Source organism: Durio zibethinus, chromosome 10, assembly GCF_047325235.1.
Source record: "Durio zibethinus cultivar Kanyao isolate XHJ-2024 chromosome 10, ASM4732523v1, whole genome shotgun sequence".
Taxonomy (NCBI): domain Eukaryota; kingdom Viridiplantae; phylum Streptophyta; class Magnoliopsida; order Malvales; family Malvaceae; genus Durio; species Durio zibethinus.
In genome coordinates, this window is record NC_143171.1 from 2,664,766 (window position 1) to 2,688,487 (window position 23,722).

Consider the following 23,722-nt stretch of genomic DNA (forward strand, 5'->3'; position numbering starts at 1 on the left):
GATACCATTATTCTCAAATAGTAAAAAATTTCATTGTTATCTTATCTCATAATGGATATTCTATTTTCAAAGTATTCCTGAAAAGGAGATCAAAGAAAAAAAAAAAAAACTAAGTGTGGTGGAAGAAACCGACTCCACTGGGGATCGAACCCAGAATCTCTGGTTCCGTAGACCAGCGCCTTATCCATTGGGCCATGGAGTCTTTTTTTATTTGTTTGAAGCAAAACAATCCTTGTCTACTGTTAACTGAAGGAATCGGAGTCCCGAAATGTACCAGATTAGGTATTAAGCGAGTTACTTTAAACATACTTTTTCTCTTTCCTTTGATCTGACTACCATAAAGAGAGAGAAAGAAAACTGGGTAATATGATTTCTCTATACAGATAGCTATGATATTATTATATCACTTATCGTGGTTTTGTAGCTGAATTTGGTGTTTGGGTCAATCTGGTATAAGCCAACAAAAAAAAAAGGTGTTTCTTGAGAATATGAATGGAATATAGAATCAGACACCACTCCAATCGACAAAAAAGGTGGGAACTTGTGGTGTAAAAATATCGTCTTCTGTATATTGGATTGGATAATAAAAGGAAGGAAATGGGAAAGAAAAAGTCTTTGAGGAGCAAAGCCGTTCACTTTGTAACAGATCTTACCACTGTCCTTCTTAACCCCATTTCTGATAAACCCTCCACGCCTCCCCACCCTCCTCCTGTAAGTTTCTCTCTTTTTACTGCTTTCACTTTGAAAAGGCTTCTTTTTTCCCTTTGTTTTAAGGTTATGAATCTTTATGATGATGATGATGATGATCATGATGACGACGACGATGTTTGCCTTTGTTCTAATGTTTGGTCAACATTCCAAGTAAAGTTTGATTGTAGGCAGTTGAGATTTAGGTTAGTTTTGCACTTTTGATTTTTTGATTTTTCATGTTTTGAAGGTATTTGATTGGGTTTTGCAAGGTTGCATCTTTGTTTCTTTTTCCTTTTTTGTCTTGTTAATCCTTTCTTGGAATTAGAATTGTTGAACTGATTGTTGAAATTCTTTGCCAGAAATTCAGGTATGGTTTAAAAGTGCAGGCTTTATTGTATTGTGATTTGAAAATTTTCTGCAATAAAAGAACTTGCTTACGAATCTCAACCTTGTCAAAAGAGGCGTATGACTACTGACTATTTAATGTGTTTTGAAGTATCATTAATTTACTATGTTGAGAGCCTGCAATCAGTGTTTAAGTTTTAACAGTATAGTCTCTCTTTCTGGTAGGAAAATGCGAGCGAGTCAAAAAGAAGTCAACCAGAGACAGAGTCAATCGGCAAAGAGGATGATGGGGATCTAGTTAATGGCCCTGATACGTCTTCTTTCACAGCATTCCTCTATTCACTGTTGTCTTCTTCGGAATCAGGTCACAATTTGAATCTAGATCAGCAAAATGATAATCAAGAGGAAACTGGTGATGCATCTGACACCATAATGAAAGAGAATGGTAGAAGGAAAAGCTTATTTTCTAGGGGTAAGCAATCACTTAGAGCTCTTTACCAAGCTACTAGGATCAGTGGATACAAAAATCAAGACACCAAGGATGATTCTGACATGAAAAGTGATGATGAGGGTGATGCTAAATTTGATGGACTTGAGATGAGACATATGCAAGATGTTAAAGAGCCTTTGGCTTTAGGAGATCTTCCAGAAACTTCTGAACCATCATTGCTTCTTTCGGAGAAAACAAGAAGTGCCCTTTATGCATCACTTCCAGCTCTTGTTCAAGGGAGGAAGTGGTTATTGCTCTACAGGTGAATACCTTTGTTTCTCGGTTTGATGGATTGAATTTGGTCTTTTTGTGGATATGTAGTTTTGCTTATATTGAGAAACAATTATTGTTCTTTCATTGATATATCTCTGTTGGCCTTCACAGTACATGGAGGCATGGCATATCACTGTCAACATTGTACAGGAGAAGCATGCTCTGGCCTGGCCTCAGTTTGCTGGTAATGGTTAAATGACTTTCTCCTGGATATTACTTTTTTGTTCTTTGATTTTATATTATATTTCACATGTCTTCAATGCAGCGATACTGTTATAAATATGAAACAAACATTTACATAACACTGAGCAGGAATGTCATTCCCATGGTCAAATGCAGGATATTGGTCTTCTGGGGACATGTCTGTACCTTTAACTTTATGAATTTATTTATTCTCCATAAACTTATTCTATCATATCAGAAGGTTGTCCTGTGTGGCTACATCCATGGGTCCTTTTCCAATTCATATTCTATTTGTTGCTACCTAAAACAATTATAATCTCCGGAATTTTCTCAGTTTTGGTTTTTATCCTTCCTTTTTTACTTTATGTTTAAATAAACACTGCTTGGGCATCAATCTGAGCCATGTCACCTTGAGAATAGGAAATTATTGAATTTTTCACTTGAAGATTAAGCTATTCTTATTTCAAATTGTGTGATAATTGTTCATATTAATGATTTGGCTGCACTACTATTTCTTCATGTTAGCATCCATGTAGGCATGCTTATTTTCTGTCTACGATGAAGCCATTCCGCTGTGGTCATGGGCTCATGGCATTTATTTTCTCTTAGGTTGTTGGAGACCGTAAAGGTGCAGTGTTTGGCGGTCTGGTTGAGGCACCCCTAAAACCAACCAATAAGAAATACCAGGTAGTGCTAGAAAATACTTCTTGTATCAAGCGGGCATTTCTTATACATATCTTGTTGACATTAAATTTTGAACAGGGAACAAATAGTACCTTTGTTTTCACAAATAGACCCGGTGACCCAGTTGTATTCCATCCCACAGGTATTCAAATCTTTCCCTACCCTTTCAAAACTGTCACAGTATGTTGATTCCTGGCTGTTTAAACGTCGGAGCATGTGGTGCTGAAAAAGTTTCCATCCAATGAGGATCTCGTGTGTATGTGTCAGAACATAGTCCATTGACAGCTTAAATGACGTATAGCACTAATGCATGATTGACCTAGTTTGCAAGGGGCTTGGACTAATGACTCGCTTTTCCTTCTTTCTTTGGTAATTAAAACAGTTTCCCTCTGAGTAAACTTGGTAGATCTAACTGCAAATATGGAACAGGTGCGAATCGATATTTCACTCTGTGTTCCACTGAATTTCTGGCAATCGGTGGTGGTGGCCATTTTGCTCTCTATCTAGATGGTGATCTGTGAGATATCTGTCCCTCTCTGGTTCTTTTATATAAAAGTATCTAACTCCCCCCCCCCCCCCCCCGCCCCCCTTTTCCCCAATCTCCCTTCTCTTTGTCCTTCCTTTTAAATAGAATTCTTGTGTTAACGATCTCCTTTTTTAAGAGATAAGTTTGATGCTGGCACGTTTGTCAATGAAACATTACTTTCTGATATATCCAAATTTTTATGTAAGGTTGAATGGATCCAGCTCATTCTCAGAAACCTATGGTAACCCCTGTCTTGCATTTTCTGAAGACTTTGAAGTGAAGGAGATTGAGGTATGCATCCGATGCCCTTCTCTCTCTGTTACTCCATTTCTCACCCATGTCACTGTTCCTTCGCTTCATGAATTCATGTTTGGCTTGTTTGCAATATGACCACAAGGTGTAATCTTAATAGTACGTGTAATCTTAATAGTACAAGTTCGTTAACTTTATCCTTGAATTGCAGTTGTGGGGCTTTGTATATGGATCAAAATATGAGGAAATACTTGCTTTAAGCAGAACAGAGGTGCCTGGAATTTGCCGGTGGTAAAAACTAAAATATCCTTCAAGGTGGTTCTGATGGTTTTCGTTTGGTACAATCATCTTTTGGTGTGTGCTGATTTACTTAACTGGAAATCATAAATCACTGCTGTTTTCTAGTACTTGTAAATACTTTCCCAACCTTGTATATACAACAAGTGCTTATGCATCATATACTATGTAGTTTCTGGCACATGCTGAATTGTGGCTAAATGTTACTGATAATGTATTTCAGCAAAATTAGTCGATCAGTTCTTACCGATTACATTGCTCACTTTGAATTTTCAGAGTGGGAAAAGAGAAAGGAAGAGAAGGTTTTGATAAGCAAGGTTTCTAATAAAGAACTATGTTATGCAACTCGGAAGAAAATTCAAAGATGGAATGTTGGAAACATCCAACCTTTTCTCTTTTTGTTTGTCTTTCAGGCTGTGGGTGGAACAAAAGATTATAAATAAATTGACACTAGGAAACAACATTACACAACTTTTTAGTCATTAAAACATGCATAAGAAAACCAGAACAAGAAGAAAGAAGCTAGTTCTAATGCACGATAAACAACTCAACATAGCCTAAACAAAGCAGCTTCCAACAATTGGATTGATATGATGACTCTGGAGCACTTCAATAACGAAATAATTACCTTATCACTCGAGCAATGAACTTGGTCTACTAGTCAGAGCTGTCAAGTCAAATAAAGATGCTAAAATTGCCTCACACAAACTGTCGCAGTCTTCTCCACAATTCCTTTTTGTATCTTCTGGGGTGAACCATTGATCAGATCAGTGCAACTGACATCTGCTGCTTCCTCATAAGCAGAGGCATGAACACCGAGAGCAGCACGACCAGAGGGGTCAGGATTTTTTGACCATGCTGCATCCCATTCCACTGCTTTAGCAGTACTGCATGCCACACTTGGACCGCCTGGAACAGTAGACCTTGCAGCATTCTGCTTGCAATTGGAAAGATTAATTAGCAATATCAAGATAACTGAGCAAAAATGGAACAGACATGATAAAAAATTATACCAGAATAGTATTTGGTTCAAGAATCTTGGAGAATTTCTTATAATCATATAGAGCATCTTTTACCCTTGTTTAGTCTGATTAGTCTCACATACCCGTTAAATAATCTCACAATATCTAGGCCTTTTTTTACATCATTGTTAGCCAAGAATTCCATTCTCCTTCATGTACACAGGTGTTGGGAACTTGAGGGACATAAGGTTAATCATGTTGACTGTTGACAGTTGAGACCAAAACACTCCTAACTGTCCCCTAAAAATTTGGGAATGTCCCAAGCCTACCAATTGGGGGCAAGTAGAAAAATGATGTTACCTCCTAATAGTGGAAAACTACAATAACCTGGTGAGCATCCCACCCATAGTTATCCAGAAACGTAGTTTTCAGTTCATTTTGCTTTCCTTTCAAAAAATGAAATTGGACATGGAGGAAAACCAAATCTGTAACATGTTCTATACCCCTCAACAAAATCTAGACACCGAAAAGAAACAGATGGAAAAATAGAGAGGTTAACAACATAATACCTTTGGAAAGAACTTCTCAAAGATAGTTCTGTAATAGTATCCCTCTTTTGTGGTTGGAGTATTCTCAGGGTAGATAAAGTTCGCATTCATCAACATTGCATCAGTGACCTGTCAAGTTCAGAAACAATAGATTGTTACTATAAAGCCAATTGGAAAATGTCTCCCAGAAGAACTACAAACAAATAAGCCTACCTGCTTGTGGGCATGGTCCTTCAAACCATCAATCCAACTGTACCCAACTCCATCACTGAACTGCTCCTTCTGCCTGTACAAAATGTGCTGAAACAGAGAGGGAACAAGCAGTTTCAAGAACAAGAACTTTTTCCAGGAAATTTCCCATCATAACTCTTCTTGAAACATTACACTGAAGAAATATAATCAAAGAAAACAGGACCATATAAAATGATAAAGCCCCAGTAAACTTTCTAGAAGGCAGGAATGTTTCAAAAGAAGATATACCAACCTTAGGCAGATATGGCTTCTGATCATCATCAAATGCATTACGTAAGACCCACTTCTCAATCCTTCCAAGATCAGGCCTTATCTGCAGAAAGGCAATAACCATAAGCTTACATTCCATTACAGAAAAAAAAGGTGTAAATATCTAACTAAATTTTATAACTCCTCCTTTGACCAACATGAGATAGTAACTACTATTGATCAAGTAACTGACACCCCATATCATCTGCATCAGCTCCTTATCGAATCAAAGAACCTAGAAAACCAATTACCACCTTACATACCAGATGGAAGCACCAAAAGCTAGAATATAAATATAAATATATATATCGCATCTAAGAGTGGAAAGTGACATCACACTTACGCTACGTTTGGATATAGATAAATAAAGGAAAGGAAAGGAGAGGAAAGTTTTTTAAAGGAAAGAAAATGGTACATGTACCTCTTGTTTGCATAGTTAGAATTAATAAAGGAAAGGAAAGGAATGGAATTCTAACAACCATTGTTTGGATAAATAGTGAAAAGGAAAAGAAATAATTCATTATAATATTTTTTTTCAATTATGACCTTTTCTATAAAATAATATATAATATACAAATATATCTTTATATTACCTAATTAGTATAAACAAATCTTTTTAAACAAAATTGAGCATGTTTAATATGGTAAGATGTGTTAGCTAGTTATTGATTTACTTTTAATTTTGTTTTTAATTCAACTTTTTAATTTATTCTAACAATAATTTGGCTTGTTTTGTTGTTAAGACTTGAAAAATTATAAAATATTTATAAACTGTGATGTTATATAAAATACTCATAAAAAAATTATTTTTGTAAGAAGTATCAGTTATATAATCAAATCTAATGTTATAATAAAAATATGAATATAATAGTCTTTTTATAAAAATAAAATTTTTTTCAACTTTCTTTTCGTTAGCTTCTCCCCCAAATTGGGGATTAAAAAAAATGAGCATTACAAGGGAAACCAAAGGTTATTGAGTTTCCACCTCTTTCCTTTCCTTTAAATTAAAAATTTATTCAAAAAAAGGATGGGGTTTTTTGTTTCCATTACTTTCCTTTATTTTCCTTTCCTTTCCTTCCCTTCCCCTCAATCCAAACATGGGGTTAGAATGTGAAATGCTATCCCCACAAATGGACAAGTGAAACCAGGAATGATACCTTGCAGGAAAAGCCAGACATAAAGCAATAAACAATAAAAGCTAAGATGGAAAACAACCTCTATGCGTTCAGTACTTTCTCATGTGATGGCAGTAATGCTTTTGTCTAATTGATTCCAGTATAAAAGGACACAACATCCCTTTTCTCAACAGTTAAACTAAATGATGTAACGTAAATAACAAATCTAGAAGTATCATACCATTTTCCACTCAGGATCTATACTCATTGCAATGTTGATGAACTCTTTATCTAAAAAGGGTACACGAGCCTCAAGTCCCCATGCAGAAGTTGATTTATTTGCTCTCAAGCAATCATAAAGATGTAGAGCTTTGATCTGTTGAATTATTAGAACACCATCATAAAGCAAACAATATACAACAGGTACTCAGATAACCAAGCCTAATATATGGATTCCTCCAGTTTATTTACTAAAATCTAGGAAAACAAAAAAGTAATGGTCATCTGGAATACCTTTCGACAAGTTTCTTCATGAAACTCCTCTTTGTTAGGTGCTTTATGGAAATACAAGTAACCTCCAAAGATTTCATCGGAACCTTCTCCCGAAAGAACCATTTTCACTCCCAAAGATTTTATTTTTCTTGACATAAGAAACATGGGGGTGCTGGCTCTAACAGTCGTCACATCATATGTTTCAATGTGGTAGATAACTTCCTCCAGAGCATCTATCCCTTCCTGATAGTTCAAAATGGGAGAAAGAAACTTAATCATAAAAAATCAAAAGAACATATTCCGCTATACTTCTTTTATAAATAAAGCAGGAAATTACCTGGACAGTGAAATGAAACTCATGGTGACGAGTTCCAATATAATCTGCTACCTCTCTTGCAGCTTTAAGATCAGGAGAACCCTGAATAATAAAATGTCAGAAATATTATAAATAAAGCAGTAAACTCAAGTTATATTTCAAAACTAAGATCAAGATGGTGTGTTATTTGATGTTGCAGAAATTATCCTAACAGCTAGATTGAGACAGGATGTAGATATTTTGCATAGACTATTTACATATTAATAGTAGCAGCAGTTTATAATGCAAGTGTACAGCATTCTTCACTGAATGTCATAGAATTTGTTTTATCTATCGGTTACTCGCTCTGAACAACCATAGTGTTTAAGGTAACAACAAACATATGTAATCAACAGCCATATCTTTTACACATTAAGTAATGACCAGGGAGAAAGAAAACCAATATAATAAGAGGACATGGAATCTATAGCTGTGCCACATGAAAGTGAGTATTAAGACCTTCAAACCAATGCAGAAGGTATGTAACTGTGACCCCCACTGGCAAGCAACTTCTGAATTGGCTAGGTGACGGGAAGCTACAGCAGCAACAAGTGATGAGTCCAGCCCTCCAGATAAAAGCACTCCAAACGGGACATCTGTCATGAGCCTCTTAAGCACAGCCTATATAAAATAAATTCACAAGGAAAGGTAAGTGGTGAAACATAAATGGCATAGCACAGAAGTAATACCAACATTTATTAATTTAAAGTCATGGGAATAATAACAAATTCTAAAGTCATACATGACTCTTCAAGTATTCAGAAAACTGATCTACCAAAACAATAAAAATCCTTTAACAAATAATAAGAATCTTAAAATATTTTGGTTAACAATTTTTTTTTTATTTGAGTCATTCATGGCTAAACAGGCTGGTATCAGAAAATAGACAGATAGACAAAGAACTATTAGAAAAGGAGAAAACAGAATTACAGAAAGAGCCATACAGTTAGCATCAAAGCTTCCAATTCTATAGTAGAGGTCAAGCCGAAATCTTAAGACCTAAGGTAGGTGGGAAATGTCCTAAACACTAAGGGTATATTAAATTAACAAAAAAAACTCAGAAACCCCTAAACTGAGCTTTGCTGCTGTTCTCTTGTAATGTTAATTTCCTAATGAAAAGGTGGTCACAAGAAAAGAAACATAGCAAGCAAGCAGATCCCAGAAACTAAGCTGACCCTAGCCAATTAGGGGGAGGGGGGGCCGCTAATTACATGGACTCAAAGACTTCAACCTCTATTGGTTCTCCTATAATATTCTGAACAATTCTTTACAGCAGTAGCATGAGAGTACACGCAGTAATGCCATGGTGACTACCTAGCCAATACTGCTTATTCACAAAGTAGTTTCAAGTATGCATTATATTTTCCACCCATTTTTTGGCAAACTGACAGACATATAATGACATCAATTCCAAAGTGCTAACAGCAAACCAATAAGATCAAAACAAGAATAGAAGGTGAAGGTCTAAAGCATGCCTTCTCAAAAGCCTCCCTTAGAACTCTGGGATCATATGGATTTGAAGGTATCTCTTCCGAAAACCATGGGGGGTTATACCATCTTCTAATCCCTCCTGCAGACATTTTGAAATGCAACAAATAAAGGCCATTGCATGCAACACTGACAAACAAAGGTGAATTTATAAATTTCATATCATCTACCATACAAATTCTAGATTCTCCTTCAGAAGTTCTATGATCAATTCTTAAGCATGTTAGGAACTCAAATATCCAAAGAAAAAAAAAGGACCTTGCTTGCTCGAATATATATGCCCTGGAAGGAAAGACATAAATCGTTCACAATCATCGCTCAAAGCTTTCATCTCAGAAGCAAACCATACAGAACCTGCAAAGTAAATTGCATTTAGTTAGAACTATGCATCCATAACAAGGAGGAGGGGGTGAATAAAAACCAGAATTTGATACGGAAAACTATTAATCAAGCACGAGCAAAAAGCTAAGCCCAAAGCATCAAATCCATCCAAACTTGAATACATGAGGCACCACAAGCTAGTTTTATATTTGTATGTTTCTCAACTAAGACCGACATCAAGCTTTCAAAAAAAAAAAACAATCAAAGGGCAAGGAAAAAGATTTCTTAGATATTCTTTAGGAAAGACAATTTCTTTTTCTCAAACTTTTAAGGGGATAAACCGCTGGCCTTTTGGAAGAAGTTGGTGGTTGAACCATAATCTATGCGTCTGCCAATCCCTAAGAAGGTGGGTCAACCATTGGAGCCAAGACAAGGTTCGCAAAACAACAACCTAATTAGCCTCATAACTAACTAGATTTTTGCTATATATTATACATCTGAATAAAACCACTACTAGAAAACTTGCTTGGATTTTGACACAATAGAGCAGAGAAAACGAAACTTCTTTTAAGTCCATAATGACACTGACAAAGTAAACTACAGCCAAAGACATAATGGCTAGTGTCTACAAGAAGGGAAAACTGAATACCATCAAGGCCCCATCCAATATAAAGTGGGGTAATTCCAATAGCATCTCGAGCAGCAATGAAACTTTTGTCACGAGTGTCGAGAAGGACAAACGAGAACATGCCATCCAGCATGTCCACAAAATCTTCACCATATTCTTCATACTGACAAAAATAAGTAGCCAAATTGGTACTGAGGATACTATTAAGTAAACTGACACTATGAGATGTGAAAAAAAACACAAGAAAAGAAAATGTTGTGAATAACTGAATTTTACGCCCAACCTCTCAAATACTTACAAGATGAGCAATCACTTCACAGTCACTTCCAGTTCTGAACTGATGGGACTTCAGCTTTTCTCTCAATTGTTTATGGTTATATATCTCTCCATTAACCTATAATCATCAATCCAACATGAAAGTAAAATCAAGCATTGGATTCTACCTGAAAGTGGCAACAATAAGTTATAGTAACATAGGAAAGTGGTAATCATCACGTTAAGGATAGTTATAGATATCATATAAAATATTAAAATTTATGTATTTATATTATATTTTATATTAAAATTTAACGTCGTAATTTATAATTATATTGATTCAAAAATATAAAATATTTCTTTTATTTGCTTAAACTCCATATATAATTATGACTAAAATTTTAACCCTGTCGTCACCGTATTCATGTCCTGCCGTCGTGTCCTGTTTTACGTTTGCAGATGGACTTTAAAATAAGAAAGAAAAGAAAGTATACCGTGACAATAACAGTCTTGTCCTCGTTATAAAGGGGCTGATCGCCTGAAGTCGGATCTACGATGGCTAAACGCTGATGAGCAAGGTAACAATCTTCATGGCAATGTAGTCCACTCCAATCAGGACCTCTATGCCTCAATCTACACTCTCCATTGCAATCACAATCAACAATCTCTTTCACCTATAAGAAATTTTTTTAAAAAAATTTGATAAAACTAAATCTCAAAATCACCTTCGAGACAGTTCGATGATACGGGAGCGTTTAGCTTGAGAGTTGTCAACGCAGCCAAAGACTGCAAGTATTCCACACATGGCTGGCGTTTGTTGCTGCCTGGGTTTTCGAAATTAGGGGTGGAGGCTGCTAAGAAGAATCAGTATGAAAATGCTGGTGGGTTTTGTAATTTAAATAATACGGCGTCCTTCAATCACAGCCGTTGATTTTGACTAGCTTTTCCCTTGTTTTCTGCCGGTTAACAAATCTAAAGAGTGTTCACATTTATATTCTTTATTAGGGTTTTGGAAATTTGAGGAATTTTTTACCCTTGTAAGAGATTCCCAATGGTGGGGTCACTGGTTTGGGATCTTGGATCTTTTACCCTATGAATTTTCAGTTGTTACGTGGAATCTTTCTATTTGTGAACCTCACATCACCACCATTCGATTCTTCAAGTGAGTCTCTTGGAAGTTGCAATGTATGCTACACCACCCGAGAGCCGGTTCATTGCTTTATTCCCGCAAAAGGAATCTTTATTTTGAGGGGAAAAAAAAACTTATTTTTTTATCTAGTATTAAATGTTAGTTAAGTGTTATTTTATAATTAATAAATATCTAATATTTTATATTTTTATATTTAAGTTACATTTTTTTATTTATTATCAATTGATGTTAAATTTTATATTTATAATAAAAAATTAAAATTAAAATTTTATTATTATTTTTTAAAATCTATCATGTGAAATTATTTTTATTTTTTTATAAAATTTTATTAAAATAAATTATCTTATATCTAACAAATATTTAATTTTTTATAATATTATATTTAAATTAGACTTATTCACTTACAACTAATTAATTTTAAATTAAATCTTGACATTAAAAATTCTGATACTCCCGTAAGAGTCCCATCCTAAAATATTTTACGAACTTTTACTAATGTGTTTATTAATAAGAAGTTGTTACAAATATACCTTTAGGGTCAAACATGTAAATTCATTCAATTCAAACGCATGTATTAATTTTTTGGTATTACTTTCTCTAAAACTTTGTAGTTTATATATGTCATTTAAATTAAAAAAAATTTGGATTTAAAATAAATATTTATTTTACTTTGTTTGGTTGTATCGCATGGAATCTAATTAATTTTTTTACTTTTAATTGCATTGTGAGGTGCATAGAAGTAGCGCTAGTTGAGAGCTTTTAATTACGTTGTCCCTCAAAGTTTTGATTGGAGGAGAAAGATGAGAAAGAGGAGAAAGAGTTAATTGTTCACTACATTTTAAAATGTTGATAGATTGTCTTAATATAAAATTAAAATATAAAATATTTTTTAATTATGGTTTTTCTTTGTTTCAAGCGAATTTTACTTGTCAAAGAAAGAGTTCAAAATCAAAAAAAAAAAAATCATCATTGAGAGGATAAGTAATTTAGGTTATCATTGTTCTTAAATCATTGATACTTCAATTTTCAGAATGATGACAGCATTTCTGCCACCAATGGTAATTGAATGTCATATTTAATTTAACTATTATTATTGTGATCGAATCAAAATGTATAACTTCATTGTTGATTTTAATTATCATTGTAATATAAAATTTTTCATTAAAATATATAATTTTACCTTTATTATTGTTTTTAATTTTATCATTCATCTAAATAAATTTTTAAAAATTAAAAATAAATAACATAAAAATTTTCTAAAAACATAAAGGTTTAGATTAATAGGTTCTTATTGACTCTATTTAAGGATAGATAAAATCCTATTTAAAGATTTTTTTTTGTATTTAAAGTATTATTTTCACTAAATTTAAAGGAATACAATACATTAATTAAGTATTTCTCTACTCAAATATTATTTTAAGTTATGTCATTAAATATTATTTCAAGTTATGTCATTAAACATTGATTAAAATTTCTCAAATAAAAAATATAATCAAATAAAATAAACCTTTCCTAAAATAATAATTAAATAATCCTTGATAAGTATTTATAAAGTTTCATTACTCAAACGCATCATAAAATTGGTACACCTTAATTTTAAGTATGTAACTTGCTTTTTGTTGAAAATTAAAATAGAATGTGAAGGATTTTGTTCAATAAACTATAAAAATTAATATACATTCTTTTTAGACCACAAAAAGCAACACTATATGGGATATGGATTTAAATATAAAAATTTATGTATTTATGTGATATAAAATATTAAAATTTATATATTTATATTTTATTTTATATAAAAATTATATTATAATTAATATAAATAAAAATATAAAAATATTTTTTTATTTTATTAAATTTATAAATAATAATTATTAAAATTTTAAATTATATTATTTTTATATTTGTTATACGATGTTCATATTATATCTCTGATTTTATTTTAAATTAAAATTCTTCGCGACTTAACCTAAACTTAGCCAGCCTTACCTAATCCCTTACCTAGAACCTAGGCCCTAGAAATCATGATAATCGGGGGTTCCCCCTTTCTAGTGCTAAGAATGCAGAATTGAAGTGCTCTAAAGGCAAAAAAATTGTGCCGTACTGGCCGGCGTTTCAAAGAGCCCTATCATGACGAGCTAAGCTATTACGCCTAACGGCTATACTCCACGTTTTTTTTATGCTCCGATAATACTATAATATCTTTACTTGATTAGTTCCCGTATTTCTTTGGGCCCGGATTAAACCGAAAGAAAACAACGTCGTTTTACAGGCTCCGAAGGCGAGTTTTCTTTCTTGCGACAGGGAAAAAGAATAGAATCATTCTTCTGATTCCACTTTATCCGCCGGCGAAAGTACAGACTAGCTAGGCGAACAACGACGTTGCGACGGTGAGCAAGAATTTCTTCGTGAAGGTCGCCAATAATGGCGACGAAAACGCCCAGAGCTGCTACTCCGAACGCAGGGAAAATGAGTCCATGCGTTTGGCTTTACTCCAGTTTGCTCACTCTTCAATACGGAGCGCAACCTCTTATCTCCAAACGCTTCACCAGGTAAAACTAATTTCATCCCAAAATTTTAATTAATTAGTTTCTATTTACTCAAATTCCGTGCTTTTGATTTGGCTTGTAATTAATCACATGTTGGATTTGATTTAATTTGGTTTTTGAGTGATCATTTGGAAATCTAGGGTTAAATTATTCACATTTGGCTTGCAATGCTAGGATGTAATTTCAGGTTCATAATGATGGATGGCTCACATGAACACACGCGTGCACTTGCACACATGTATATGGATCGAACAACACACCTATGTTCTTCGTTTTTATGTGTCTTCCCGTCACTCTGAACAATCCGAGTATGTTTGAAAAATTTTTCAAGCTTTTAACTATACTTGGCAATTTAAAACACAACAACGATGATACGACACGACAGGAATACACGGTGATACAAATTTCAATATTTACACGATACGAATACACAATCGTCAAATCGGTTTTAACTCATGATAACCTTTTTTGTTTTTTTTTGTTCTACAGACGAGAAGTAATTGTAACTTCATCAGTCTTGACATGTGAGATAGCCAAGGTAGTTTTACCAATGATATATTTTCCTATATTTCTGGTTCTTTTCGCATTTAAGCTTATGATTTCTAAGATCTTTTGCATTTGAATATGCTTAATAGGTCGTATGCGCTCTTATTCTCATGGCCAAAGACGGTAGCTTAAAAAAATGGCAAAGGAATGGACTTTGGTGGGTTCACTGACTGCATCAGGTCTTCCTGCAGCAATTTATGCACTTCAAAACAGTTTGTTGCAGATATCTTATAGGAATCTTGATTCACTTACATTCTCAATGCTGAACCAGACAAAAATTTTTTTCACTGCCTTGTTTACGTATATCATATTAAGGTATCTTTCTGATGTCCACTTTGTCTTTTATTCATCTCCTTCGGGGGTTGTCCTATAAAAGAAGCTGCTTAGATGATATTATCTCCTTTTAGTTTGGAGAATTTAGTAAAGAGCAACTGGTTCCTATGGAAGATAGAAACTATGTTCATGTTTATATATTTTCTCACTATTTTGTGCTGCTCTGAACTTATAGCTCACCAGTTTGCAAATGACGCAGTTATTAGCTATAATATATTTTGGTTGAATCTGATAGTTCTTATAATTGTTTCCTTCTTTGAAAGATGGTATTGTATTCATGAGAAGCATCATTCTAATGCATTTATTAATGTGGATGAAATAGTAATGATATTTTGGGGTGTTTGTGAGCTTATTTGGCTTGATTTGTGGTGTTTCTACATAGGCAAAAGCAGTCAATTCAACAAATTGGGGCTCTGTTCTTGTTGATCATGGCAGCTGTTCTTCTAAGCATTGGTGAAGGCTCTAGCAAAGGTTCTAGCAGTGGTAATCCTGAGCAAATTCTATTTTATGGAATTGTCCCGGTCTTGGTTGCTTCTGTACTCTCTGGTCTAGCTTCTGCATTATGTCAATGGGCTTCTCAGGTGAGAAATGGCTTAGTTTCCTATTTTCAAGATGCAAATTGTAAATGCTTGCCAATTTTCTCTCTGTTCCTTAATGCTTTCATTATTACAGGTCAAGAAGCACTCATCATACTTGATGACTGTAGAAATGTCTATTGTTGGAAGCTTGTGCTTACTGGCTAGTACCTCTAAGTCTCCAGATGGAGAAGCTATCAGACGCCATGGATTCTTTTATGGTTGGACTCCACTAACTTTGGTAATAGTCATATTTTATTGAAAATTTTCTCTATAGAAAAATGGGAAAGCTCATAGGTTTAGCTCAAGCAAGAAAAGGATAGAATAAGACTCCATTGATTGTTCTTACTGGCTGGTACCTCTAAGTCTCCAGATGGAGAAGCTATCAGACGCCATGGATTCTTTATGGTAGGACACCACTAACTTTGCTAACATTTCTATTTTATTGAAAACTTTCCTCTTGAGGTTTAGCTCAAGCCGGAAAAGGATAGAATAAGACTGGGAGGAAGTTTTGGAAGTTAAAAATACCTAAGGTCTCTATAATGGATGCCTGTAAGTTTATTTTGGCAATTTTTTTTTTTATGTTTTAACTGCTATCATACCTTCATGCTAAAGTTTAAACGCAATTGTCTTCCTTTTTCTTTTTCAGATACCAGTTGTAGCCAATGCACTTGGTGGGATTCTGGTTGGCCTTGTAACTAGCCTTGCTGGTGGTGTGAGAAAGGTAAACATAACTACATAGAAGTAAATATGTTGACTACTTGGGATGGACCATGGAGTATTGAAGGATAGAGTGATTATTGAATGGCTGCAGGTGGACATGGCGGCTATTGAATTGCATATGTTGTAAATTATTGAGTAAAAAAAACTCAATTTAAAGCCATTGATATCACTTCTTAATTAGTGATTTCACGAGTTCATATGTGGACACTCTGGGTCATCGGCTGTAAGTGCCCTGGATCTTCTGCTGCAAGTGAGGGCACTGAGACAGAGCTGAAAGTTATCCCCTTTTCTATGTATCTACTACTAAGGAGCAAAGATTTCAAATTATCATTTTTTGGGATCATTAAAGCTGAAGGATTACTCACTCGTCCTTTAATGTCATGAACATTTATTGTTTGAATTTATCTCTTATGCCACATCATTGTCTAAAGGATATTTATGCTAGCAAAATTTTCTCAATTGCTTGCAGGGGTTTGTCATTGTTTCGGCACTTCTTGTAACAGCCATGCTGCAGTTCCTTTTTGAAGGAAAACCACCATCAGTGTATTGTCTCGTGGCTCTTCCACTTGTCATCGGTAGCATTTCGATATACCAGAAATATCCATACCAAGTCAAAAGGAAGGAAGCCTAATAATTTGCAGATAGGTAAGGGGATTTCGCAGTGTGGCCTCAATTGTTATAGTTTCCATTTGTTTTCCCAAGTTTTAGGGGAAGGTAAATGGAAATTTTTAGGATGTAATTGTACCTACTAGTGTAGGCAATGAAGAAGGCATATTATACTTGCTTTCATGAATATCAGGACATATGAGTTGGGTATTGATTGAGACTGAAAGTGGGAATAAAAGAACCAGTTTTTGATGTAGTCTGACTTTTTGGAGCAGTGCAAAATTTATTGAATTATAAAATAAATAATCATGCATGTGAATTGTGAAGTAATTAAGATGTTCTATATCATGCTCTGAGTTGAGAAGAGTAAATGATTGTAAGTTGATTGTGGCTTCACTGAACATAGCAGTAAAGAAACAGGATTTTGACTTTGTAGTTATACCAGAGCGGTATCTCGCATGCATGTTCCATGCATTTCGTAAGTTAATTCACAACTTTGACAATTATTATTATTATTATTTTTCTACTTTCAAAAGAAGGATTTGGACTTTTATTTATTTATTTTGGTACATGGAATACTGATTATAAATTGAGAGAGATCATTTTTTTTTTATTTACTATACTGTTGCCCACTCTCGCGTAAGGTTTTTTTTGTTTTTTTAACCCAAAGTGCTCAGGGTATTTGTGCCTGGTAAAATTTATTTTAAAATAAATATTTGATAAAAAAGTATAAAAATTTTGTTATCAGAATAAACTAATAGCACATATTTCTTCAAAAGAGAAACTTGTAATTTTTATTAAAAAATTGTAAATATAATACAAAATAGTTTTTAATATAAAAATATTTAATATGATAATAATGATTATTTTATGTCTTTTTTTCTGCCAACAAGTTACCCGGTTTCAAACCAGTAAAGCTTACTCCAGAACGTCCCTTTTACGGCCCAGTAATACTTAACAGAATTCTAGCCCAGCCCAATATGAAACGGGCAAAAGAAAGCGGAGCGAACGACTAGGATTGGAAAAGCCTCACAAAAACCCTCTTCCATTGCATTTAGATATTCGAGTTCGAGCTCATAGAAAGAAAACCAGAGCAGCCCCAAAAAAAAAAGTAGAAAATGGGAAGTAGATTAGGAAGACGAGTTGTCCGCTTCGCTAACCTTCCAATCAAGCTACTAATGCCAAACACCTTCACCAACATCAAAGAAATAGCGCTCAAAACCATCCCATCGGCATCCAAGATCGAGATCAAACGCGTCCTTGAATCCCTCTACGGTTTCGACGTCGAAAAAGTCCGTACTCTCAACATGGAAGGAAAGAAGAAGAAACGCGGTGGTTTGTTAATCGCCAGACCCGATTATAAGAAAGCTTACGTCACTTTGAGAACCCCGCTTTCCATATCCGAGAATCTTTTCCCTATTAAGGTTATTCAAGAGGAAAAGGAAAGTATTAATAAGAATAGTAAAAGTAAGAGCGTTGTGGAAGAAGGGGAAAAGAAGAAGCATTGGCTTGACGGGAAGATGAGGGATGATGGAGCAGAGAAAGGGAAGGGTAAGGGCTCTTACGTCTCGGGTCGTGGCGGCGGCAGCGGTGGAGAGGTGAAGTTTCCTTGGAGCAGCATGAAGAGGGCTAATTAGATAGGTAGGGTTTTTGGGTTTTTTAGTTTTTTTAAATAAAGATTTGAATGGAAAACTGGAGTAACCATGTAGAAGGTATTTTTCTTAACATTATTGATGAAAAATTATTAATTATGTATTCTATTTAAGTATTATGAAATGGGTTTATTATTTTTTTGTTTGAATCTTTTTAATTTAGTTTTTGTTTGATTGATAGAGCATATAATTAATAGTTTGGTTGTTGTTGTTGTTGTTTTTGTGCAAGGGTCAAGTATTAAGGTACTTGTTTAACCAAAATGGAATTGATAAACATGCTTCGGGGTTTAGCATAATTGTTGATCTAACAACGTCTTTGAATCCTCCGTTGAAAATCAAATTCCTTCTTGTTTTCTGTGTCGGTTGAGACACATTTCTAGCTGCTTGTTTATAAGTCCTAAGTTGTTGTCTACCTCATGTACCGCTGTAATAAAGTGTTAGTAAGAAAGACTATGGTAATAACAGCAGAACCTTCGATATTTGCATGATAGAGATCACATATCCTTTCCTTTATGAACATTTGTTATGGTCTAATAAATGCAGATCCATTGAGATTTACATGATTGAGATCACAGTTCGCTTTCCATTATGAACATGTTCCTTGCATCTTTGATTTATAAGAGAGAGATGCAGAAATGTTTTATAGGCTAAGATAAGATCTGGTGTTATGATAACACTCACTCTAAACCTTGTGCAATAAACTAGTTAAAAATGGGAAAATAATTCACATAATACTGTTGAAGCTATTGGTTGGGTTGAGCCTCGACATTACAAGATGCTTACTGCTAATGAATTTATGACACTGATCGCCTACGTCTAAAGCTGAGTCTGAAAACACCTGGATTTTGTCTCTTCTGTCCATCTCCATTGTCATCACTTTCTGCCTTCACATGGAAAGAGTTCTTAATCTTCCCCCAATTCAAACTCCAACCTAGTGCATTTTTGTGCTTGCTGCATATTTTTTCATACTCTTGTTGCAGTTCAGAGTAGTCATTTTGTAGTTCTGTCATCTTTGTCTTTACATTCTCTAGTTCTGATTTGAGGTTCTTTATCTCCGTGTTTGTGGATGGTCGGTGCTCCTCTTGTTCAGAATTATCTCCTCTTGTTACTGGTTCCTTGCCATGCATTTCCATCCTCATCTTTGCTTGTTCTGAAAATAAAACCTGCATGTATTAAATTGATGGACCATACACTAATTAGCTCTCAGAGATGATTTTGTCTATTATCAGAGTGTCAATAGCTTTTTCTGATATGCCTTCTCTTCATTCTGATGGCATTTTATTTCACTATTACATTATCAGAGGCCTGTAATCTTAGATAAATTCTAATTTCTTGTCTGAATTCTCTACTTTGAAATCTATAAACTGCTATTTCAGAATGACTAGATAGTTTAATTCTTGGAAACATCAAAAAATTACCTTTTGGTGTCCATAATTGTTCTCTTGACCATGTGATTGCCTTCTACACACACACACACATACATACATATATATATATATATATATGTTAGATTTTTGTGGTTTTAAGTGTCCCGTGGTTGATTTATCTCTTAGGTTGTGCTCTGATAGTTTGCTGCAGCTTTTCCTGCTACAGATGTGCACTTATATTTGGTGCTCTTTTGGTAGTTTTACCATATGATATGCTTATCAATGAAAAATCGTTGGTATGGATCTGTGCCTAATGCGGACGACCTCTCTCTATATTATACATTTCTGCTGAATGCCACAACAATGACTTATCACAGTGGTCATTACCAGCATGTAACATGAAGATCTACTAACTAGCGTTATGACAACCATAAAATGCTTGCACTTGTTTACTTGTGGATTTGCTATTTATATATAGCTTTAAAGAATACTTTCACAGGTATGTTAGGTATATTTTTATTGCAAGCTGTTGTGATTACTGGTCTAAAAAGTCTAATCTAACTCCAGAATAGGTTCCTGAAGTTGCGATATTACCTGGTACTCTTGGTTTAGTTTAAACCATGAATTGGTAATTTTGTTCGACTCTTGAATAATTGACTCATTAAGCTTGATAGCCGATACAATACAAATTTTTTGTAACTCATCGGAGATACTGATGCAATGAAAAATTTTGAATATAAGGTTCTGAAATTAGTTACCTGGACAACAGTTCTTAGGGGCAACCGGTCATTTTGTGCAGCATGCATGCATGCATCGAATGATAATTTTTCACAGTTCATTATTTTGCACAATCTTCTCCGGTCATGCTCAGATAATGAAGGATGAGTCTGAAAAGGATATCAAGAATTAAATATGAAGATCAAATTCAACAAATAATGTAAAAAGCATAAGAGGCTTGACAAGTAACCTTCAGATAGATGTCAATGGCTCTATAGAGACCATCATCACATGATCGAGCATTTTGTGGCAAGGATTCAGCAAGAACTTGAAATTTTGTGATGGAAAGATTTGGATCCTTTGCTATTTCGGCTAAGTAATTGTCCAATAGCTTACTAACATTTGTTTTCCCTATTTTTTGCTGTTGTTGTTGTTGCTCATGGATCAAGAAATAGTCCAAAATTCTTTGCACCACTTCTATGTTGTGCATTGTTCGCTGCTCAGATGTACTGTTGAAGAAGGTATATGAGTAGGAATATAAAGCAATCAAATTGCTTGGTTATTAAAGAATTCTCTTCTGGAGAGTTTCATTTATTAGCATGCTAAATTGTATAATCTACGAATGAGGTAGAATACTCACTTTAGCATTATTCCCTGATCTTCAATTTTATAATTTGGGATCAGTAGATCGTTTACATTGGCATCTTCCAGCATCATTCCTATTCTCCTTTCAAGATCTGATATCAGAGCTGGTGATGCGGAATACACCATGGCTGTTTTCAGCATCTGCATCAAGAACTTACATGAAACTGCTCCATTCTGGGAAGGAAGTATGCTTACTAGGCTTTCAATAATTGTTCTTTGTTCTTTGTTTTGTCCAGCACTCTCATCTTCCTTCTTTATCAAAATACTGAACTGCAACTCACTCTTTCCAAATCCATATCCTCTCAGTCCTTCCAGTCCCTCATCCATGTCTGGCAGCAACTTATCTGCATAATTCATTATGCATTTACCTATGATCTCTGCTTTTGTTCCTTTTGCTCTGATTGCTGTCATAATCCTCATGAAATGATCAATGTGAAGGGTAGCCACATCACCAAACCACCAACTTTCTTCTCTTACATCTTCAGTTGATGAGTTCCTTCGTGAAACCTTATAAGCTATTGAGTCACAGCATCTTCTAACAATCTGGAGGTTTTCTGCCCATGGAGATAGGGTTTCACAAGATTTGAGGACAGTAATAGTGTCTTTCCAGGAAGCCAGGACTACAAAGGTGAGAAAAGCTTCTGTCTTGGCTATGAGATTTCCATCTTCAAATTCTTCTGTCATCTCTAGATATTCGGATGCACATCTTAATGCTGCTATATTATTGGGATTTAAGTCTACTGGGAGACCATAAAAAAATTTTAGAATCATCTCAAATGTTTCCGATCCACCTGGAAAATTTTCAAGCTTGAGATCATGCCCAAAATTTGAGATCGAAGGCTGAAGTTCCAGCTGTCTAATGTAGCCACTTTTTGATACCAAGGGATACTGTTTCAGTAGAAAGAGATTAGAGAGCTAGTAGTTTGTTACCAAGGTTTGCTCTTCATCCTTTTATACATTAATTTCAAGTTGTTAAGATTATTGTTTAATTGACATGAGTAAATTGAAAGAGTAACTGGTCTGGCTTCTTTTATCTTCCAACTTGCTGGAAAATATTCAGAATTTTCTTCTCTAGGACGTATCTTAGAGATCTGATAATAGAGATAAAGCAGGGTGAGAAGTCAAATGCTTCATCTGTATAAACCTATAGTATATATCACATCATGAGGGATTTTGAACATTTTACAGCTGCCTTTGTTTTTTCCTCTATTTATGTTCTTTTTTGTACTTTAGTTTAGCTAAGGAAAGGTTAAGAACGGAAAAGGAAAATGAGAAAACAGGAGTCTTGATAGTGATGCAGATCAATAGATTATATTGAATGTTACATAAAATCTTCTTTTTGTTGTAAGTTACCTTGTGGACATTAAAGATAACTTCTTGAACTTGGACTGCTAAATCTGTGGGGATTTGAGATGTGGCAAACCTACATGAACTCGCCCAAAAAGAAAAAGGTAACATGAGCTGCAGAAAATTACATTGAAACAAATGTTAAATAGCTTGGGTTTCTCAACATTTTATTGATTTACAAAGCAACTATTATGTTGTCAATTCTAGTTTGCTGGATAGAAGCTTGAGAGTTTGAATAGAAAGGAGTTCATGTTTTACCATGAGAGTTGTTTCCTTTCAAAGCTATCAGCTGCGATGTTTGGAATTATGATGCTTTGATCATAAGATAGATGATCAGTGCCATCGGCATCACTCCCACCGGGGCTTCGAGGATGAGCCATTTGAAGATACTTCTTCATGGCAATGCTCTTCCTGCAGGTGTGTTACTAGTTTCTTCTACTGTTTATGTGGGTGAAGAATATATGAAACAAAAGCAAGGTACAGTTTGAATAAATGTGAGAAGCAAGTCTGTGGCTGGAAGTGACAGAGGGTCAAGTAGGTTGGTTGGCTGCTCACTTCAATGCTTTGCTTTTTCTTTCATTAGAGAAACTGTTGTGGGAAATAGATGGAAGATTAATCAAGGTTGATGTTATAATCGAAGGGAAGGGAAGGGATGTTAGATATGATTTGTCAATTTCTCAACCACTTAACGCTTGATTATCCCATGTTGATGATTGTGTGGCTTACTGGAAGCAGACACACTATTTCTAGCATTTATTATACTAGTGTGAGTCCATGTCTTGGATCAAGAAACTTCTTCAAGTTGAATGTGAAGCACATTTCTTAATGTCTGACGGCAAAGCCAATAATATTTCCGAGGTGTTTATTTTTCCTTTTTGGCTATGGAGGTCAGAGCTAGAGACCCTTTTCTCCATTTGAAAAAGCAGCGTAACAAAACTTGAATTCTTGGCCTCTGCGTGTTCGCTTGCACATGATGCATGTTTTTTCCTAAAGTCGTTTGGGTTGAATCCTGCCTTAATTGATAAAATTGGCCAAATCTTTTCTGTTCAATGAATAAAATTATAAAAATGACACCCAAAAATACTAATAAGAAAGAAAAAGAAGGTATAT

The 23,722-nt window shown here is 34.6% G+C and overlaps 4 protein-coding genes, 1 non-coding gene and 1 pseudogene across 13 annotated transcripts; 3 read left to right on the forward strand and 3 right to left on the reverse strand.

Annotated features, from left to right (window-relative positions):
- Nucleotides 1-129: 129 nt before the first annotated feature.
- On the reverse strand, nucleotides 130-202 carry TRNAR-ACG (transfer RNA arginine (anticodon ACG)). The gene has a single exon. It is a non-coding gene; the product is annotated as a tRNA-Arg (tRNA).
- A 128-nt stretch (nucleotides 203-330) lies between these two features.
- On the forward strand, nucleotides 331-3,993 carry LOC111291779 (oxidation resistance protein 1-like). Of its 5 annotated transcripts, XM_022883786.2 has the most exons (9): nucleotides 331-711; nucleotides 1,261-1,787; nucleotides 1,910-1,982; nucleotides 2,064-2,159; nucleotides 2,591-2,668; nucleotides 2,744-2,807; nucleotides 3,095-3,182; nucleotides 3,398-3,482; nucleotides 3,655-3,993. In XM_022883786.2, the coding sequence occupies exons 1-9, from the start codon at nucleotides 598-600 to the stop codon at nucleotides 3,736-3,738; spliced, it is 1,209 nt and encodes a 402-aa protein (XP_022739521.2). In that variant the 5' UTR covers nucleotides 331-597; the 3' UTR covers nucleotides 3,739-3,993. The 5 variants fall into 5 exon arrangements, 4 of the variants coding, with proteins under 4 accessions (XP_022739521.2, XP_022739522.2, XP_022739523.2 ...); XR_016345551.1 differs by lacking the exons at nucleotides 2,744-2,807; nucleotides 3,655-3,993 and adding an exon at nucleotides 2,808-2,921 and having other exon boundaries at nucleotides 3,398-3,413; XM_022883787.2 differs by lacking the exon at nucleotides 2,064-2,159.
- Nucleotides 3,994-4,161: 168 nt separating this feature from the next.
- On the reverse strand, nucleotides 4,162-11,276 carry LOC111291777 (asparagine synthetase [glutamine-hydrolyzing] 3). 2 transcript variants are annotated; one of them, XM_022883785.2, is made up of 14 exons: nucleotides 11,131-11,276; nucleotides 10,900-11,038; nucleotides 10,449-10,544; nucleotides 10,172-10,313; nucleotides 9,460-9,555; nucleotides 9,189-9,283; nucleotides 8,173-8,334; nucleotides 7,696-7,776; nucleotides 7,380-7,601; nucleotides 7,108-7,242; nucleotides 5,735-5,815; nucleotides 5,464-5,550; nucleotides 5,272-5,379; nucleotides 4,162-4,674 (listed from the first exon to the last, which is right to left on the reverse strand). In XM_022883785.2, exons 1-14 carry the CDS (start codon nucleotides 11,208-11,210, stop codon nucleotides 4,429-4,431), a joined length of 1,770 nt encoding a protein of 589 aa, XP_022739520.1. In that variant the 5' UTR covers nucleotides 11,211-11,276; the 3' UTR covers nucleotides 4,162-4,428. The 2 variants fall into 2 exon arrangements, 1 of the variants encoding a protein (XP_022739520.1); XR_016345550.1 differs by lacking the exon at nucleotides 4,162-4,674 and having other exon boundaries at nucleotides 5,464-5,635.
- A 2,332-nt stretch (nucleotides 11,277-13,608) lies between these two features.
- Nucleotides 13,609-17,138, forward strand: LOC111292914 (UDP-N-acetylglucosamine transporter ROCK1-like; annotated as a pseudogene). The gene is made up of 7 exons (XR_016345553.1): nucleotides 13,609-14,104; nucleotides 14,591-14,639; nucleotides 14,737-14,962; nucleotides 15,363-15,561; nucleotides 15,653-15,796; nucleotides 16,205-16,279; nucleotides 16,748-17,138. The product of XR_016345553.1 is annotated as a UDP-N-acetylglucosamine transporter ROCK1-like (transcript).
- A 770-nt stretch (nucleotides 17,139-17,908) lies between these two features.
- Nucleotides 17,909-18,685, forward strand: LOC111291895 (uncharacterized). Its single transcript, XM_022884016.2, has one exon. The coding sequence runs from the start codon at nucleotides 18,003-18,005 to the stop codon at nucleotides 18,519-18,521; it is 519 nt and encodes a 172-aa protein (XP_022739751.2). The 5' UTR covers nucleotides 17,909-18,002; the 3' UTR covers nucleotides 18,522-18,685.
- Nucleotides 18,686-18,803: 118 nt separating this feature from the next.
- LOC111291896 (BTB/POZ domain-containing protein DOT3-like) lies at nucleotides 18,804-23,683 on the reverse strand. 3 transcript variants are annotated; one of them, XM_022884017.2, is made up of 6 exons: nucleotides 22,871-23,683; nucleotides 22,619-22,688; nucleotides 21,261-22,153; nucleotides 20,871-21,129; nucleotides 20,662-20,790; nucleotides 18,804-19,699 (listed from the first exon to the last, which is right to left on the reverse strand). In XM_022884017.2, the coding sequence occupies exons 1-6, from the start codon at nucleotides 23,008-23,010 to the stop codon at nucleotides 19,331-19,333; spliced, it is 1,860 nt and encodes a 619-aa protein (XP_022739752.1). In that variant the 5' UTR covers nucleotides 23,011-23,683; the 3' UTR covers nucleotides 18,804-19,330. The 3 variants fall into 3 exon arrangements, with proteins under 3 accessions (XP_022739752.1, XP_089622510.1, XP_089622511.1); XM_089766384.1 differs by having other exon boundaries at nucleotides 22,619-22,726; nucleotides 22,871-23,025; XM_089766385.1 differs by having other exon boundaries at nucleotides 19,535-19,686.
- Between the last annotated feature and the right edge of the window lie 39 nt (nucleotides 23,684-23,722).